Source organism: Haemaphysalis longicornis, unplaced genomic scaffold, assembly GCF_048455015.1.
Source record: "Haemaphysalis longicornis isolate Haplotype H1 unplaced genomic scaffold, Haemaphysalis longicornis Haplotype H1 scaffold_32, whole genome shotgun sequence".
NCBI classification, from domain to species: domain Eukaryota; kingdom Metazoa; phylum Arthropoda; class Arachnida; order Ixodida; family Ixodidae; genus Haemaphysalis; species Haemaphysalis longicornis.
Genome location: NW_027526343.1, coordinates 2,176,166 through 2,196,917, shown reverse-complemented (window position 1 = coordinate 2,196,917; position 20,752 = coordinate 2,176,166). Strand labels below are relative to the sequence as shown.

General features: G+C 47.2%; 1 protein-coding gene across 1 annotated transcript in view; it reads left to right on the top strand.

Moving 5' to 3' along the window:
• LOC144177830 (uncharacterized) overlaps window positions 1-20,752 on the top strand; it is a 102,954-nt gene that overhangs the window by 2,270 nt on the left and 79,932 nt on the right. Inside the window, exon 2 of the mRNA XM_077705409.1 lies at window positions 20,233-20,678. Coding sequence (XP_077561535.1) covers window positions 20,233-20,678 — 446 coding nt within the window. The remainder of the gene's footprint in view (window positions 1-20,232; window positions 20,679-20,752) is intronic.

The window sequence follows — 20,752 nt, the reverse complement described above, 5'->3', positions numbered from 1 at the left end:
TGTTTAAGTGCCTGTTTTATATTTCCGCTTGGAAACGGCTTTGTGGCTGTGTTGAGAGGCGTGAGATTAAAACCATTTCAACGAACCTTTATTGTTTACTTCACGGCAGCGCAACGTCAGCTCAGAAAGCAACATGACTACCTAGTTTTAGAGTCTGCAGATGTGCATGCAACGCACTGCGATTTGTGATATCTACGATCATATGTACTGAATACGAAATGGAAACTTCTTCGAGACATATACTGTTATATTTTGTTGAAGAGCACATTACGGGATAAATATAGTAAATAAACAATATGGGTATCGCCCAGCCCCCTTGTTATAACTTGTAACACACCGTTCAGCAGGGAGGCCTGTATAACGACGAAAATTTATTTGTTCAGCAGATAGGATCAGGGCAGCAATCCGGAAAATCTGTCCCTGTAGGAAGGGCTAACTCACAGCCTGGAGGAGGCTTCTTGATATCACACCTGCAAAAAAAATGTACAAACCTTAAATTATTTTACAGGACCCAAATGATTGAAGAAAAAAATAAATTGTAGTTTGGCGGCTTGTGTTACAAAAGGCGTCATAGTAAGGTCTTTGCTTACTGACCGCTCGATTGAATATCCTATGTTTTGCTCAGTTATGATTGAAATTGAAGAGCCTATTCTCGCTATAGGCGACGAACCCGACAAACAGAATCTTCACTACAGTACTAATATCTTATATGGCTCCAGTCTTGCTACTAATTTTTCTACATTGCTTAATTAGGCTGGAATGCTTGAGCTGCAAAGGCTTGAGGAGACACGTTAAAACACAAAGAAAACAAGACACAAATAAAAACGTACAATGGTACAAACCTCGGGGGGGTGGGGGGCGGGGTGAAGCAACCAATGCTTCCTTTGGACTCTTACCAAACAGACAAGGAACAAATGAACAGTTACAAAGAGGGGTGGTTGAAGGCCACGTGGAGGGAAGGGGTGGGAGGACACTCAATGCTTCCAACGAAAGTCATTGCTGCATGTTGTTTCCTTCAAGCTTTCAAAAAAGTCCTGTTTTCACTGAACAGAAGACAGCCTCTGTAAACAGTGGGCACATTGAAGATCTAACGTGTTTTTTACACAAGTTCTGCCCAATCCGAAGTAGTGCTTAAGGGTGTTTTGAAGTTTGAAGTTGTTTATTATTGTGCAGCTTTCATATCTACAAAATAGAAACAGCAGTGTCTGGGTCCTTAGCCTTAAGCTAGTTATGGACCCATTCAAAACATAGAAATTGAGATAGGGGAGTACCAACACGCGTAAAGCAATTCAATAAAAAGGTGCAACGGTAAAAATAACTTGCGAACAGCACAGCACACAAAATAAAGTAAAACAGAACGATTAGGAATCAGTAGTTAAAGTCTTACGATACAAAAGAACACTTGAAAAAATATTTTACACAAAAAAAACCCCGAAAAATACAGGGAATATTACAAGAATATTGCATTACATAACGATGATCAGCTCGCCGTATCAAAGAATGAGTGTGATTTTAGGACAAGGAAGATAAAAAATAAGCGCTCAAATACTTTGTGACATTACAAGCACGTTGATTTAAACACAAGATGACTGTACAACGAAGCTCGTTCCAAATCTTCTGCAATCGCCGCTGAGAGTATATATTGTGTATAGGTGGTATTAAATATTTGCTTGAAGCAGAACGACTATTTATGTTACATTTCCTAAGCATTGTCGCTGCGAATGGCAAGCTGTTATAAATGATGTTATGCAATTAAATGACTGAACGGTAGTCACGCAGCACTATCACCGGCATTATCTTACTGTGAAAAAACAATGGTTTCGACGGTTAGTAATTTGCTACAGAATTAATTATCCGTACGCTCTTTTTTGGAGGCGCAAAATTGCTGCAATATACGTGCTCTAAGTGAATCCCTATGCTTCATTGACGTATGACAAGTGTGAGTGAAATATAGAAAAATATACAATGCGCATTGTTTGAAAATCGAAGTGGCGTCGACTTTTGGCCAGAATGAAACAAGCACAAGATAGTTTTTTTCTAAAATTGTTTATGTGTGGCCTCCAGTCAAACGGTTTGTCGAGAATCACTCCCAAGTAGGACACTGTCTCAACACGACCAATTTCGGTATAGCGTATGCGAACTGTGATTGGTATAGTTTTGTGGGCTTTATATGGAGACCAGAACAAAATATATTTCGTTTTGGAGGTGTTCAGTGTCAGTTTGTTAGACACAAACCATTTGTGAACATTTTCTAGTTCGTTGTTGAAAATGCACTCGGCATCTAACAACGATTTCGATCTTACTAATATTGCAGTGTCATCGCCGTACATAAGAGCCTGGCCACTACCTAGACAATCAGGCAGGTCGTTTATGTACAGTGTAGATAATAAGGGCCCTAATACTGACCACAGGGGTACTCCCATGTTTGTTTTAAGCTAGAGGTATGTTGGCCTATATTTACTGCTTGTTGGCGACAGCTGAGGTCACTTTTGAAGACCTCGAGAGCCACACCCCTAATGCCATATCGTTGTAACGATATCGAATGCTTTTTTGATGTCCAAAAAATAACGACTGGATATTCCCTGTTGTTAAGGCCCTCATTAAATAAATCAGAAACACAAATTATTGCCTATGTAGTAGACTTAGTATCTTGAAACCAATGCTGATGGGGTGAAATTATGCCATTTTTATTAAGAAACTGCCGTACTTGCTTGGCTATCAGCTTTTCAAATAAAGTATTAATGCAAATAAGAACAGAAATTGGCCTGTAATAACCGTAGTCATTAAGCTCCCCAGCTTTGTATATTGAACAGCACGAGCGACTTTCAAACATCGGAATACACACCAGTAAGGAATGCCTTTCTGAAAAGCGAAACCAAAGGGGGGGCCAGAGTATTAATGTTGTTTTTAAGGATAGATACCGGAATGGCATCGATTCCAGTAGCCTTACCAGAGTCCAGCAGTTTGGCAGTTGATATAACTTATTCGCGTGTTATGCACCAGAAAGCGAAAGATAACTCGTGCGACAGAGGCAGGTAAAGGCATTCAGTATCACGCATCTCGGCTATCAAGTTCGTGCCGACAGCTCAGAAGTGGTTGTTAAAATTTTCAGTTAAGGCATGGAAATCAGCTGAACAGTCTAGATCGGGTAGCATTCTCTTGGGAACGCTAGGTCGAATGATGGATTTTATGGTTGCCCAAAGTTTGCTGTTTCCTGCTGACTGATTAATTCGAGTATAGTAAAACTGCTCTTTCTGTCTACGCATCATGGCCATAGCTTTATTTCTATGCTTCTTATAACAAAAGAATAGTAAGAATTTCCTCTGTTTTGTTTCATTTTTTGATGCCAGTGGTCACAAAATGAAATTTTATCGCTTCTAGAACCGCTTCTGTCATCCAAGGCCAGATTGGATGAGTATAATATTTTTACGGCTGATTTCACGGCCCTCTTAAGGTACGGCTTGAATTTGTTCGGTCAGAAGATGGCAATGCTCATCAGCAGTCATAGGGCTAAATGCCTTAAAACTGTACTGGGACAATAGCGTTGTTGCTTTAGTAAAATGATTTCGAGTGACATATTCAGCGTTAATTCTTCGTTCTTGGTGCGTATTATTCATACCGTACAGAAGGGCAACACCCAGGTGATCAGCAATAGTGGTATCGTGTACACCAGACAAAAAACATTCCGGGGCAAAGTTACACAAGATATGATCAATGCACGTGGCACTTGTTACCGTTATTCTGGTTGGCGTTGAACTACAAATATAAACCATACGAATCGAGGAGGTCTGTGTATTCTTGAATGAAACTGCCTAAAATATCGATGTTTGTATCGCCCAATATAACGGCTCGTTTATTGTTCTCCGTGAGCAGAGCAAACACCGTTTCTTTGTCATCAAAGAAAAGGCTGCGGTCAGTCTGAGGTGCCTTGTACACGACTCCTAAAACTATGTCCTCTAGCTCAACAAAGAAAATTTCAGCGTCAGAACGCACAGAGGAACTCAGCAAATGACATGGTTCAAAAGTTACGGAGCTCCTAATATACAAACCAAAGCCACCTCCTCGGTTACTGGAAATTCTACGTCGGGATACAAACAATGGAACAGAGAACGGGGGGAAAATCGCCGACCGTGCTCAGCTACATACACAATATTTGGATAATATATATACGGTTATATATAATTTATAGACGGTAAGAGCAAAACGCGACATGTTTGGGGTCTTCTCAGCGACAATAAAACCTAAAGGGAGATAGAACAACGGCGCCTAAAAATATATGTGATGCAAGGTACTAAACAAAACTTCTAGTATGCTGCGTAATTGTTATTTACAGCATCTTCGGACCTGTAGCCATGTGGGATAAATAGATATATCCATAATCACATTGACCAGGGAGCCGCGGTTCTCGTGTGCGCTGATTAGCAGACCTAAAACTAGGCCGCGCACTGTAAAGTGTGTGGATGCCAGGTTTTGCATCAACAGACCGATGCTTTAATCATATTACCAAAAGACCAAGAGAGGGATATTACGGAGGCACAAATTTCAATATCACGCGCATGCGGTTCAGTCGTGAGGACACCATTATTGTCGTTCAACACGTTGGTGATTGCGTTTCTAAAGGACGTGGATTGGCTGATGTAACTGCACGTACCCAAAGGAATCTAAAGGCTCCGTCGCTGAAATTTCACTTGTTTACCTCAGTGGGCTGGCTTTGTGTTTTACTGTGTTCTTAAGCCTCACCCCCTACTCCCTCCCATTCTTTTGTAGCAGACGTTTAGTGTTTTAAACGATGGCATCTCTAACCCGAAAACGCCCTAAAAAAAGTGCGAATTTTCTCTGACGATGATGATGAATGATCGTGGGTGAAGTGAAACCAAAATTACGCTTCAGTAGCCAGAATCGAGATGGGTCCTTCGTGTTTCAAAAGCCGCGTTTACCACCGTGCTCCATTTCGACGTCGTCGAAACTCACTAAACTCGTTGGACAACCAAAGAATTCGCCAAGAGAAAAGTTCGCGTTCAACCATCGTCGTCGTGACACGGAGGGGCGCAGGAGTTTATGTCTGAGTTTTTCTTTCCTGTTATGCACAGCCACAGAAAGCATTCGAAAAATGAACAGCTGATAATTGTGTTTTGCCCTTCGTGTGGTGTTTTCTAGTCTCCGTCCATGTTTTGTACATCCTTCGCAGGGTAACTATTCTAGCCTAGGTTATACATGTACCAAGTAGCCCAGAAAAGTGCCTTACCGATGTCTGCTACATATGAAAATGGAATTTTCGAAAGGTCTTTCTGACGGGCTACCAGAGCTTTTCCCACGTACTTGACGCTACCTAGCCGCTTAGCAGGACCGTCGTACCAGTAAGACAAAACCTGCCATTGTCTTCCTAGTGCCCAATGGAATTTTCCTGACTATTGACACACACTCTAGGTGCAGCCTCTGTGGCGGCTCCCATCTCTCTGGGACTCTTGGGTGCACAAAACGCTACGCTGAACCATTCGCTCTCCAACGACGACTCTGCAAGGAACGAAGTGAATCACCCAGGAACCCGCATGACCTATCGCCACATAGCATTCGCTCACGAGGCCATTCATCTACGCTTGCTGCACGGAAACACTGCCGTTCCAGAAGCAAGTCTATGTGGACATTATGCACCAAGTCACCTGTGGATCAACTGTACCGGCCGGCACAAGTAAGCTGGGCTCAGATGGCTTCTCCCACAGCTCAACTCCAATCTTTCCCACCGAATCCTACCAAAGCTACACAAATGCCAACACCCTGCATGGAGTGCAAAAAAACTAACCGGTGTCCTTGAGGAACAAACTGCATAATTACGTCTCTTCAGGCCCCTCTTGAGGCCCTTGAAAGCTCTGAAAGTTGTCTTGATGGGAAACACAAGAAACCTAATCTTCTTCCTGCCACCTCAATTCCCCTAACTCCGCTGCTCCGCCCAAAAATTCAAAATCAATGGCCCTTCCCCAAATTCATTATATGCCATCCCGGCTCACGAGCCATCTACGTGGAATAACTCAGAAATTCAACTTAACCGCCTAGCAAATCATAGCCTCAACAGCAACTTCAATGTCTACAGGCTGATCAATGTGCCCTCTGAAATGAAATCACCATTCGCAACCACACTACATGATCCCCAGACAACACCTATGACCTCAGCACTCTTCGCACCGAACACCCCAGTGAAAACTTGAGTTGCGCCTACAGAATAGTTCTGCCTTACGCCCATAACTCCGATGCAATACTCTCCTTCACCCTGCCGGATGCATCCGACGTGGCCTCAAGCGACCTTAACTACCGTACTCCACTGGAATTGTAGAGACATCCAACAGAGAAGTGCTGCTCTCAGTCAGTTCCCTTGTGTCCTCGACCAAAAACCAGCTATTAAAACATTAAAAAGCCAACACCTGCCTTAAATTACCTGTGTGCATATCGTATGGGTCCATCGACACGTACCCAACATTAACCTGGGTCAATAGAGTCACATAAGCTGTTCCTCATCACACGGCAGCACAGATGTAACAACACCTTTGTGGTGCTTCTCTCCCCGTCCGCCAAAACCAAGTGCAGCGTTTTCAGACTCAACATGTCATCCAAACCAAAAATCACCAGACAATAATGCCACTACCAATGATGTCTTCAAAATCGCCAAAAACAGACCTCTTTTTCCTGTAGGAGATTTCAATGCAGTAATCCTGCCTGCAGCTAGCACTACAAAAACCAGCAAGGCTCCCTTCTGGCCATTGGTATCGACGAAGTTAATTTACTGCTGCTCAACTAGCCTTATTCACCAACCCGAATTTGTACAGTGGTGATCTCACTAAGGGCGAACACGGGAGTGCGTGGCCGCCGGTACAATCAGAACAGTCTACCGTGACAAGCCCAAACCATCACGCACGCGTTGTGCGTGCCGAGCGATATTTTGCTTTCAGCGCGCGCATATTGTCATCGGAGCGCCTGCTCGTCGTCTGCTATGTTGCGTCTCGTCAGCTAATGGTACCTTGCTTTGAACCGCGATTCTTGGATCCTTGCATAAAAACGCCCAAATATAAAAAGTAAAGGATGATAGTGTTCTCCCGTATATTGAATGAAGTCGTAGCGCCTGCGCCACCTTTGAGTTACCATTTTCGAACCCTTCAATTGGGTGCTTCTATGTGCATTTAACATACTTTTTGTAAGCACTTGCAAAAATAAACTGCTGCTAAAATCTGCGAAATCTTTCGATTGAGTCTGTTTCAAACAAGTGGACGAGTTACACTGCTGTGCGGAAACCATTGTATTAGAGCTGAAGAACGAATTACCGCTCCCACGGAAACATTTTCATGTGGATTCTAGTTTTCACTCATTCACACAGTGGCTGATACATCCACCGCTACACGCGCGATAAACATAGCACACGACGCGAAGACGCTCCGATGAAGCTGCGCGCGTGCCAATAGCACAGCCTGGCTCTGCACGCACAGCGTATGCGTGATGGCGCGTGCTGGGCATGGTAGGCTGCTCTGACCGTACCGGCGGCCACGCGCTCCTGTGTTCACCCTTAGCGAGATCACCACTGTAAGCGTCAGCAGCAGTTCTACCCCAGATCTTTCATTTTCTTTTGGGCTTCCTAGTGGTCTCGTGGTTCTCCCGAAGGAAAACTGTGGATCTGATGACGAGCTTATACTAAGAGCAATTACAAACCACATGTATAGAGCTCAGCTGGGGGCGGCACGCCTTACTACATGGGACGCCTGAAGAAGATGAAATTCTTCCTAACCTGTTCACCACTCAGCAGCCAAAACCAAGGCTCTCCCCTGTTACACCTCAGTTGTTGAACCGAAACTCTTAAGGATTTGGGAGGCACGACGTAGTCTCACCAAGTGCTAAAAGCGACAGCGCCCTGTGCTGTACTACGCTGCGTTAAGTACTGGCGATATTATTCACATTCGGGTAGGCACGCTTCAACATATACCGCACAACTTCCCTGGAGTACCGATACTTGTAGCTGGAGACTAATTCGCTGCGCGGATCCTTTGGTTACCCAAGGAAGAGTTCCAGGTGGCAGCTGGTATACGTCACACTTTATGGGGCGAATTTTGAACTTCTTAATGACGTTCAATGACGTACCTGTCGGAAAGCCCACAACAGACCACCGTCTTAGTTTCAGGAACTCTGTTGGTTCTTCGGACACAGTACTCAATCATGGCACTTGGACCCTCTTCGCTGGTCCGGCGATCATCACCCCATAGATATTGATCTTTCTGCAGCACCACTGTTTGTACTTTGTTGAGAATGCCAAGTCCTTATTAGCGAGTAGTTCCGGTCACAACTTTCATTACTCCACGAACACGAGACTGTTCACACAGGTTCCGTCATTCAAGGCGCACTGAACACGCCATTGCACATTTCCAGGATAGATGAAGCCCGCAATACGCCAGCTGTTAAATCTGATCTATGGTCTGATGGTTAATCTGATCAATACTAACTAGCCCTGCCCACCGAACCTCTGAGGTTTAATATTTCCGCTTATGGGCAGTCCGCCGTGGCGCGGAACTGACGGCTGCCCGCCAACCGTCATCGGAGAAGGCCAAGATCCCGTGTAATTACCTAACATGAATGCCGCACTTACGGGTTTTCTCTTGCAAGCTTTCGGAGAGAGCACTGACCATCTGCAACTTCAATCATCAGATCGTGCTGTTATTGAGGGCTGTTGAAGATGTAAAAACTGAAGGGGTGTTGGACCTTCGCATGATGAATTTGTTGGCAGCCATCGACGTGGCGGGCGCGCATAAGGTACCAGGTCCTTATAGTGTCCATGCTGAGCATTTAAGAACGCACAGATGACTCCTTTCACGTGGTTCCAACAGTTATGAATATTTCTTGGACGACTTAATCGAAAACCAAATCATGGGAGCATACAAAAGCTATTGGCGTACTGTATGCAAGAAAACCACCAGGTACGCTCAGCACCTACGGCCTATTTCCCTCACTCTATGCAGCTTGTAGAAGCGTTTGTCATCAGCATAAAGGCTCAGGTGGTGGCTTCAGGTCATGAGACGGTATCAGCGTGCTTTAAGTGGATTCGGGCCTCACATTGGCACCAAAACAGGCCTCAAGGCGTTCTAAGTATCGGTACCGACCGGAGGAAGCAGTTGTCTTATTCGCTGAATTCTTGCCCTGGTCTCAGGAAAGCATACACATTTTTAATTGAGCAATTCCCCATATACTACGCTGCCATGGGTGCCCGATGCCTGTGGCGGGCTTTAGCAGACCTTTCTTAATCCGCCGGTCACTTTCAATCAGCGTCTCAGGAAAGACAACAGGCTCTTTTTTACACGTGCCACGTCGTACCGCAAGGCACGGTCTTTACCCCCACATTACTCAACCTCACACTTCACACATTTGCTTGGAGTGTAGGGGCTTTGATAAATCTGAAATGCCTCATCGATACGGATGACGTCAACATCTGGTCGGCCCTTTTAGACATTGAATGCCAAGCACGAGCGAATGCCATCGAATGCCAAGCAGAGTGTTTTGACTAATGTAGACCCGTGTTGCAAACCAGTAGTCTTACCCTCTCCCGAGATAAGACAATTGCAGTCGCGGCTCGATGTAGTCTGAGGCTCGATGTAGGCTGCGAAATCACGCCATTTTGTATGCTTTATTGCGATCCAGTAACAGCAGTTAATTTTCACGGAATTCTTGGTCTGTATGTTGCGGCCTACGGCTGAGAAACGCCTTGACTCCTGAAATCCCGCCATCGCGGCCTTGAACTGTTGCACCTCGTTCGGAAGATATCTAGGAAAGCGGGACGCGCTCACACAAAGGTGGCTGGGCTTCTCGTTCAGTCAAACCTACAATCGAGTTTCGCATAAGCGAGTCAATTCCAGTGGTTGACAAGGGTGGAAAGGGTGGAAAGCACTGAGAATCCACACTTGCCTTTTTCATTTAACACCGATCTGCAGACTGCATAAAGAAACTGGACCTAACGAAACACATATGCTGGTCCACCAGCGGTGATAGACACGCTCTTTTAAACAGAAGATATAGTTGTCTGTGGTGCCTTAAGGTTGTATTATTGGCCTCCAATATGAGAGGCCGTCAGCTCCCTTTTTGAACCACAATACTGATTACGGACTGCAAGCCTTGGGCCGATCTATACTTGTTGAACCAAAATTTGCACCTAATGCTAAACAAGTTGCCTTTTACGTCAACGCCTGTGTTTTGCGGCGCCGCGTACCCAGATAACTCGTGAACCTCGACTGCAGGTTTCGGAAAACTGTCACTACTACACCACTCAGAGGCCCTTGTCAAGACGGGCTGAGCCCGAAAAAATTTCCGACGCCTTGACAAGTCTGCCTAGAACTGCTTAAGGCTACAGCAATCACATCCTGTTGTGTTTTGACGGCCACAATGCAGGCCGCACGGGCAGTACTTCATCAAGTACATACAATACAAGCAATCCACGAAAAGGCAGCAAAACTTGCCTTCAGACTGAGGATCACCTGGGTCCTTAGGACGTCAACTTCTGCAGGGAACAGGTGGACCCGGCGACACGTATACCACCCAAAATACATCCACTGCCAACAGTAACACTGCACTTTCTTTCCATTCTTTATAATTAAGCCACCGATGAAGAACTTTGGCGCTTCACACCGGAAGTTATTCCACGGCCTGGATAAAACCTCCAACATTATTTTCACCCACCGCAATGATATGGTGCTATGGAGGATGCGTGTCGTTGAGGCTTTCATATCAGCCACCAGTCACACCAGGAAACCGTATCGACAGGCCCCATTGGCCCCACTTTCTTATATTGTTTCACCGCAGAATCATTCACAGGTATCCATCATCATGTGTGACCAGGCTGACCGGCCCACCAAGAAGCTTGCTTATTGGGCCATATACCTTTCGGCCCTTCGGCTTTTTTGCTGAGTACGACAAGTTTCAATAGACACAACCATACGCTCCTCCGCTGCGCTATGCCAAGGAGAAAATTTTTGAACTAACAAAAATGAGCACGGAGAGGTTGTTCGTGCTTCCTCCGGCCTCAAATAAGGCATCCAGCGCTAAACAGAAATGTGTTGGGGTGCACTCGGTAAGCAATCCCAAATAAAAAGTAAGCTGCTGCTACCACCGAAACAACAGTATGCAACCAGTCCGATGGTCATTGATGCCCCCAGGAGTGAAACCATCGCCTTTCACCAAGCTTCAAGGCAAATTTAGGTCGGCTCAATGGGCCATGGATCGAAGGATACGAGTAATGCTTAGGGGCAGAAAACCAGCTTCCTGGTTCAGAGAACAAGAGAGAGAGAGGGAGAGAGAGAGAGATAGACAGACAGAGAGACTCTTTATTACAGAGAATGCAGAGAGGTTTGCAGCAGAAATTCGCTGACATGCTACTCTGCGGAAGGGGGAGAAGGAAACAGAGGAATTAGATGGAAGAAGACGATTAGAAGACAAGAAGAAAAGAATAAAAATAAAAAAACACAAAAATACAAATTAAAAATGAGTAGAGTGCTGTTTAAGGGCGCCGAATAAAAAGTTGACTGTACAGGCTAGGGAGATGGTACAATGTTGTAGCGACGCCAATGTCCTCGAGGTACTCAATTAATTAAGACAGGGCTTTGCGATGGGAGGATGGCGAGTGGAACGGTCCATGCATCGAGCTCAGTGGTAATGGTCCAGGTTGGAGACATTCAATTCGTTGCTGAAAACGGCCCCTTGATTCTGCATAAGCAGAACACTCTAGTAATATATGTTCGATGGTTTTGGGTGAGCCACAGTTGTCACAATAAGGGCTGGAATTCTGGCCTATACAATAAAGAAACAAATTTGTAGACGCTGCCTTAAGGCGCAGTCGGTGGTACAGTATCTCCAATCGGCGGGGTAGTCGTTCCGGCCGCCTCATTCTCATGTACAGGTCTATGCAATATAGAAAGGTCTGATGAAACTCCGGAAGGGACCATAAGCGGTTTCTTTCAGCCAAAACTACAGTCAAATCTCGGTACAACGAACGCCACGTAAACGAAGTTTTCAGATTAACGAGCATTGAGGAACTCCCACGCCGACTGCTTATAGTTTTAATGTAAAATTATTTCACTACGACGTACTTCAGAACAGCGAACCTTTCAAAATAAAGTTTCCTTGATTTAGTTCCGCGCCATGTTAACAACACGTCAGTAGTACGTACTCATATCTTCGAGGCCGGATATTTTTAGATTTCCGTTAAACAATCTTGGCAACCAGAACGGTATGCCAGTAGGGGACACGGCAAAAAAGCAGCGCAGAAGAGGACGTTTGCAACTTGCTCCGCGGAGTGCGCGAGCGAATGCGCGAGAGGCGAAAAAGAAGGTGAGGGGAAGAAAAAAAATCGATCATGGCATGGGTGGCCACTTCCGTCCAGGAAGCCGCGGCCGTGCTATTGGCGCCGCACCCCAAGATTATCTACGTTCCGAAGCTGCTCGGGCGGCTTGCTGCATCTTCACGGACATAAGCGGAGCTGGCAACAGAGCACATTCTCCAGAGAGTGAGCGTTCAGGTTGAAGAAAGCAGCGAGAAAGACATGAACGACGTGAGGGTGCCGCGGCAGCACTCGAAGACTGCAACGAGCACGGGACGACTGCGGATGTGCTGGACAGCAAACGAGAAGTCCGCACATTTCCGGGCAAAAACCGCATGGCCACTGAGGCAGTACCCAGGAATGTGGACGAGTTGGAGTTCTTCGTCCCAGAAAGCCTGTGATGCACTCCCCAGAAGAAACTGCTTTAAACAAACGTGAATTCCTTCATGATCACTTGCGCATTTATGTGAAAAATTACTTCAAAGATACACTGCTGTGCACGTAGGTCGTTTTAGTCTTTGAAATAACATTTTTTGACTTACATTTTGCGATTATCGCTACAACAACTTTTCAGAATAACGAGCAATTTTCTGCGCTTCCCTGAATTTCGGTACATTGAGATTTCACTGCACTGCCCATGCGGGCAGCCTCATCCGCTTTCTGGTTTCTCAAAATGCCACAGTGGCCTGGGAGCCACTGTAGTGTCACACGATGTCTAGAGACGAATGCGAGAGGGTGGAGATACTTCACTTCTCGCTGGGCATGTTCATGAAGGCTGAAGCAGCTAGCGCGTTGCAGTGTCTGAAGAGCTGCCTTGGAATCGCAAAAAATTGTCCACTGTTTCGAAGGCTGGCGAAGAATGTATCGGATGGCTTCTTTTATCCGATGAAGCTAAGCGGACGTGGACGAAGTCGGTCGCTCAAGCCGGTATGATAGGGCTTTCCCAGCTGATGGAATAAAAATTCCCAAAGAACTGCTCTGAGATGTTGCCCCTTTGGATAAAAACATTTATACCTGGAATTGATTCAAAAAAGCAATTGCCTCAAATTAGCCTACCTCAGAGGACACTTGCACACATTAACAAATTTTACAATGCAACAACTCAAATTTTTACGGATGGGTCGGAGAACAAACTCTAGTAAAAATATTGCCACAGTATAAACAGTCGTTACCCCCAAGAGGGTATGCGTGGACGTCCGGAAAAACCGCCAGAACCACTAGGTTGAGCCTGCAACCTTGCCAGGGAAAGGGGTTGCGTCTTCTTGAATCGCTGCCCTTTGCGCTCCTTTCTGACAGATCAACTTCTTTGTTGTGCAAATCCCAAAGGGTCTACCTGTCTTCTGACAGTTTATTGCAGGTGCGAAGCAGCCAAAACGCACTTCCATCGCGAAGAATTCATCGCTTCCAGGAAGAGTGTGGTGGAAACACCCGGTTTCATAATAGTAGCTCGGGGTCCGCGGTGTCGCTGCTCACCATCACCATGAATTCTCAAGGTGCCCCGTGCGGGGGCCGATGCAAACTAGTTAGTTTAGTAAGTTTGAGAATGGCGAGAAAGCTGAGAGAACTCTTATAATCTCTACTTATCGGAACTAGTTGCTCCTTTCCCCTTATGTAATACCTGTTAGATGAACGGAATTTGAATTCACCAACTCAGAAAACGGAGTTCTACTCGTGGCAAGCAGTGTGCAAAAGGTAGTGTTTGTTTAGCGGCCAGATGTCTATATATCGTAGGGACCAGGGTTCTCACGGCGATCAAGCTCGACCCTCGAGACTCGGCCGCAAGGCTAACTCCACTGAACTCCGCCACAGACCGCCGACTGACGTAGCGACAAGGAACAGGAAGGAACACACAAGACACATCAGAACGGCCAAGGTCGCGTTTATTGGCGCTCCAATAACGTTGTCGACTCCTCCCTCGTCCTGATCCAGCCGACCGGCAAAAATCAGGAGAAAGGCGCAATGGGGGCAAACAAAGGAAAGTATTGCGCTTACCTCCCCTCGCGGGAACCCTGGTGTGATGCGACGCTGAAGGGGGTTCCTTTGGGTGTTTCCGTTGGGTCGATAGTCGAATTGCGTGAAACGTGCAGTGAACATGAATTGCGTTTCAATCACATCGTTGGGTTCCGCGCGAGGGGATGCAGGTGTAATTTTGGGCATAATGAGAGATGTTGATAGGCTGCTTCACGTCGCCGGAGCTCGGCGTCGTCAGCACGCTTCTCACGCACGGCAGCGGCGCGCAGCGCACCCGAAGGAGAGAAGACCGCGGAGAGAGAGAGTACAGCACTTGCGCACAGCGCACAGGGCCGCGCGCAGCGCCGCCCACCGGCAGAGTGAGAGTGCGCTGCGCCACGCGCCCGCAGACATAGGGCAAGAATTTTCGTTATCGGAGAGAGGAGAGGGGTGAGCAGAGGAGAGACGCAGCTGTGCAGACGCGGACGACGACGACGACGGACGTAGGACAGGGCCGCCGGCAAGAGATGCTCCTCTCAGCGTCGCACTTTAAAAAAGCGGGTCCTCCGGTACTCACGTCTGTCGTGGCCGCTCGCTCGAACACCAGAGACTCTTTCTTCGTCCAGCGAACCCAGACAGGCCCTCGGGGGCCACCGACAACCCGGTCACGTGAGGGGTCCGGCGCTCCAATGCCGCGACATGCCCTCGCCGTGGCGGGGAGAGGGCGCGGCCTCCGGAGAAGAGAGGGAACCCCCTTCTAGACCCGGCAGCGGGCAGTGAGTAGTGGGGAAAGCGCCAGGACTCCGTGTTTTCCACAATAAGGTCTGTACGTTTTGTTTTGGTGCCTTACATCCCAATCTTTACCGCATATTTGCCGTACGAACACTTACTTCCGTCGTTTCCGGGTTACCCAGGAGGTGCTATCGAACAATTTCATCAAGCCGTACGAAGGAAGCGCAAATTGGACGCGAAGCTGCGTCTGAACAGGCCCAAAACAACCGTCGCTAAAGCAGCCGACAACGCCAATCGCGGCAATGCGCCTGCCTTCGTGAGCGGGCGGGGTATGCTGGCTAAATTTGCCGCGCCACCTACACTGTCGACCGTGAGTGAAAACCGCGCTTCGCTCCGCAGCCTTGTTGGGAGTCCCTCGTCCCGCATGACGTGAAAGAACCGTTGGCTGGTAGAGGTTAAAGCCTTCTTCAAAAAGCAATTGTATGTACTGAGCTTTTGGATCCGACGTCGTACATCCGAACCTTGTATTTTATTTTACAAAACACACCCACTTCCACAGCATAGCCATTGACGGGAGCACTGAAGACATACAACGTTCACAAAAACCACTCAAAAGTTCGAGTGCTTTCCAAGAGCATGAATGCTCAACTCCACTCCTTCAGTTCCGGGTGCATAACCCCTTGTTCCTCGCGCGGTGGTTGCTATAGCATTTGCTACAGCATTCTGCTGACGGGCAGCTTCCCCCGGCTCTAGCTTCAGCTAGAACAACGGAATCCGGCTGTGGCTTGTTGCAGGGATAAGAACCCGCCTTAGTTCTCATCATTTTATTATTTGCAATTCGCCGCTAAAGTCCTATTCTATGTAATCAACCGTTTATTGTCACTGCTGCATTCAGTATAGTACTCCTCACGGTCCCTCCCATGCGCAATCTCGTATGCGTTGTTTTCGACATATACGTATCGCGCGGATTGTGATGGCATCGAACAACCTCGAATAACCATCCCGCGTACTACCTGCAACTTGCAGCCGAGAATGATCCGCTCATCATACGCCTGCCCCCAAAATCAGTGCATCTTCCCCTTTTATTGACGAATGCACTAAAAAACATAAAAACTTGCCACAGACGTCATTACGACAATGTGGTACATACAACCTGCCACCCCGCCGTAGCACCAATAATGCGAACATACGCTTGTGCGCAGTCGAGCGAAACCAACCTACGTTTTCGCACCATCTCGTAGCTGAGAGAAGGCTCGTTACATCGCTGTGATATAAACAAAGGTGGCGCGATAACTCCAAGCAGAATGCAAAACGCAGTCGTCACACCACACCCGTCAAACACCACCCAGCCGTGCGCCGCTCCGTGCTTGTGAATGTTCATGGCCGCGCGTTGGAGCAAATCCGATCGTGGTTCGAGCGATCCAACGTCAAAAGTCAAATTCGTATCGCCGCTCGTTGAGATGCTTCCTCAGCATGCGATCTAAGTCTGGCCTCGCTTTGAACAGCGACCGGGGCAGTAGTTTACGATACGAGGCTGGAACTGCCACACTGTAGCGAAATTTCGTACGACGCTTTCGGCGACGCCACTCTACTTCACCGCCACCGGCAGCCAGGCGGAGGCTATAAATGCTACCGCCGGCCACAAAAAGGTGAAGGTTCCATGACGCACTGCGCGGGAGGAAACCGACGAAAATGGACGCGGTTGCAGAGTAGATTGGCTTCCCAAAGCTGGACCTCCTGACGTCATGCTACCTCCTAAAATTTGTTCCTCCATGGAGGTAAGGGATTAAGCTGTGCAACCGAAAACCAGTTATTGCACGTGCTGAACCGCTATTGCGCTGCCGTGCGGTGGCAGCACCCGACAAGGGCACTATATTAGCACTTCCCGCTATGTGCGCGCCTGCTTGTGCTTCTCTGTGGTTGTTAAGCATCTGTAGTAAGTTTGGTATTACTTCCGATTGCATAGCGCTCACTGTGGGACGACTTCTATCGCCTAGTTGCAGTGTAAGCGAGTTGGGTATTGCTTTCAATTGCATAGCGCTCACTGTGGGACGACTTCTGTCGCCGAGTTGTGGTGTAAGCGAGTTAGGTATTCCTTTCGATTGCATAGTGCTCACTGTGGGACGACTTCTATCGCCGATTTGTGGTGTAAGCGAAGGGCTCCTCGTTCAAATTCAACTGTGTGGTTACTGTCGGGGTATATTTTCTATATTTTTCCCCTTAAAATACAGAGTTGTGCGGACACCATTGCGTCAGGTCTATTGACCTGTATGATTTACTTACCGAGTTTGATTTAACGAGGTTTATTAGGTCGTCTGTACCCCAGCATAGCATTTCGACAAGGCTGCCAGCTTCGCAGAGCGAAAGGACTCTAATATTTTAAGGATTACGAGGGAACTGCAACCGGTGTGTTCCGCCTAAGCTAAGATTCGCCACAGAACTGTGATATTTTGAATAGAATTACAGTGCATTGGTCGCTGTAATACCGCGGTAAGCCACCTTTAAACAATTTCTGCAGCCTTAAAATCATACAGCATTGTTGATTCTCTGCTACTAAAAGCAACGGTACCTTAGCGAACTAAATCAATTTAGTTGAAACAATGACGTCAAAACTTTAATCACGGAGGATCACTACCCCGGAGCACGCACTGAATGCTATGTCATGATGCGTGTAGATATACTTACTGCACTTCTGTGACTTCTAATGTTTTGCTGTCGCAATCAACGAGCCCACACCCGGGCACAAGTGAAGTAATGCCATTCCGGAAGTTTGTGCCATTGACATCACATCCTCCTAGAGCAGACAGGCAATATTGGGCTTGCTTTTATGTGCTGAGTCGCATAAACAGTTTTTCATATCAATGGAGCACCAACATATACGTAAAATCTAAAAGGTACACAAAATCAAATATAATACAGTTTGTGCCATTGACATCACATCCTCCTAGAACAGTCAGACAATATTGGGCGCTGCTTTTATGCGCAGAGTCGCATAAACTCTTTTCTATGTAAATACGGCCACAACATATACGGAAAATTTAAAAGGTACACAAAATAAAATTATTACAATCAAGCCAACCTTCCGCAAACCACTTGTGCTTTATCCTAAGACTGCGGAATTGGGGACTGCCGAAATGAATATGGTGGGCCTGTTAGACAAGGGCATGTTCGCAAATACAAATCACCGCCCGTGATCAAATATTCACTACTTATAAATGTTTTAGACGGAACGCTCTATTCCTCGAGGTAAAAACGAAGACGAAGGCTGGTTCCGTCAATATTTATTTATTTTTATTTATTTACTTCCGATTTCGTTCAGACATACATTGTCTAGGATGAGAGGGCTAAAGGCAACAAGCTGCCTGACTAGGGCCCTGACACCCAAAGTACATTAAACAGGAGCAATTATGACCTCCAAGCTCAGCCAAAATCAAGCCTGCGCTTGCTTTCAAGCAAGTAATTGCTCGCCCCTTTCTATTGGTTGATTGTTGCCTTTAACGCGCCGACGCAACGCAGGCGATGAGGCGCGCCGTAGTGGAGGGCTCCGGATTAATTTTGACCACCTGGGGATCTTTAACGTGCGCCTAAATCTCGTACACACGGGCGTTTTTGCTTTTCGCCTCCATCGTAAAAGCGGCCGCCGCGGCCGGGAATCGAACCCGCAACCTCGTGCTCAGCAGCGCAACGCCTTAGCGACTGAGCCACCGCGGCGGGTTCGCTTCTTTCTAGGCGCGGGGGAAGGGCGAAGAGAAGTACAGGAGAAAAGTTGAGCGCCTACATAAAAAAGCATACGCGTTTAATATGTACATCGGCGCATAAGCCGAGCTCTCGATCAGTGCGGGCTTCACGCCACTCTCCGCGAGTTCACTGCGCTGTTCACTCCGCGTCTGGGTGTAGTGCGGTGCAATGGTGAGCGCGGAAGTTGCATACAGCTGCGGGTGTTTGATGGCCGCGTCGCCCCGACCTAGCTCTTCGTTTGACCGCGTTTTCCAACTGCGAAATCTTTTGTGCAGGAAGCTACCTCTCCCCCAAATGCAGTTTCTATATATGGTGAACACCCTTAAGCGGCAAAAATTGAGAAGGACGCGAAGGACAAGTACACGCTTTAACATCCAACCAAATTTCACATTCAAAACGTGATACACGTAGGTTATACCAACTGCACTAACAAAAATCGTAAGCAAAGGTACTGCTAAGAGTGCAGATAAAAACTCCGTCACCATTCAACTGTTTTATCAGGATTTGGTATTTGCGCTTTTTACTTGTTTTCATAGACCGTAGAAATAAGCCATTGCGGAAAATCTGTACAAAGTCATGGCTTTAAATGGCAGGCCAAAACACAAAAGCAAGCAAGAATCTACGACACGAATGTGAACGCCTTGAAAGAGGGTTTAACCAAAGCAACCGGAGACAGGCTCACCCTAATCGCTGATGCACAACAAGATCGTGACATAGACTTCTGCCGTAGATTCAGTTGTCATAGAACAGAGATTGACTTCTTCCGTAGATTCAGTTGTCATAGAACAGACCTCAGCGAGGAAACACTAAAATACACATTTAAACTCAGCTTTAACATAAAGCCTACAACTCTTCCCAATCCATGCTTCCGCACGACGACTACGGAGAGGACAAGTATATTCAGTAATTCCCTATCATTCCACAGATGTGCGGAAGCTTGCGCGCTTCCAAACAATTCGGTACGAATGCACGGAGGCTTCCAGCTATGACTTAGCCAGAGCCATGATATCTCAACGTCGTATACCCACTTTTGGATTCTCACTCAGATTAATGAAAATAATAATAATAAAAATCATGATAATAATAAGAATAATATATTATTATTATTAATATTATACTATTATTATTATTAGTAGTATTAGTATTAGATGGCGCCTAGCACGTCCGTGCTAGGCGCCATGCGCCTAGCACTGACGTCTGTGTGCTGTGCTGCTCTGTTTTTTACGGAAAGCAGAAGTTCTTTCGATGTGCATCATGCCAAAAACGTGCTCACATCAAGTGTATTCAGCTACCGGATGAGGAGCTACAATCTTTGTTGACCGGTGAGCAACCTTTCCAGTGTGGTCTGTGTAAGTGTTCGGCGTTGGATGCCGCGGGTAGGCCTAGCATCGACTCCGGCGAAGAGAGCCAACGATTGCCTCCCTCGTCGCAACCACTCCTTACACAGAAAAGCACCCCCTGTTTGGGTGACCTTGAAGACTCTGCCGGTCTCCAACGCATGCTTCTCAACGCCCTCGAGGGGATCTCTTTCCTGACGGACGAGGTGGCGAAGCTGCGAGAGGGGAACGAGCGCCTGTGCAGGGACAATGCCCGCGCTTTCGCCCAGCAGGCAGACGTAATTGCTTCGCTGCGAGCGGAGGTTCGCAGCCTGCGCGGAGAGCTGTCGCGACGTGCCGGTTCCTTTCTTCCTGTGCCTTCCCCCCCTTCGACGCCCATGCTCAATGGGACGGCGGCGGCAGCTTCTCTACGGCGTGAGCCCTCTTCAACGTTTGCCGGTGCTGTGGCGAATACGAACGGGGCGGTGGCGGACACTGCGCCCGACCAGCCGATGCCAGGGTCGACAACGTCTTCGCCTTCTCCCCTACTAGGTCCCCCATCCGGTGCGACTCCTCGCACCGACTCGGTGAAGTCCAACAAAAAGAACGTGAGTGCGGCGTGTGTAGGCGCAGCAGACACAACTCTAATCTCCGTTGTGCAGCGACCGAAGCACCCGAGGCG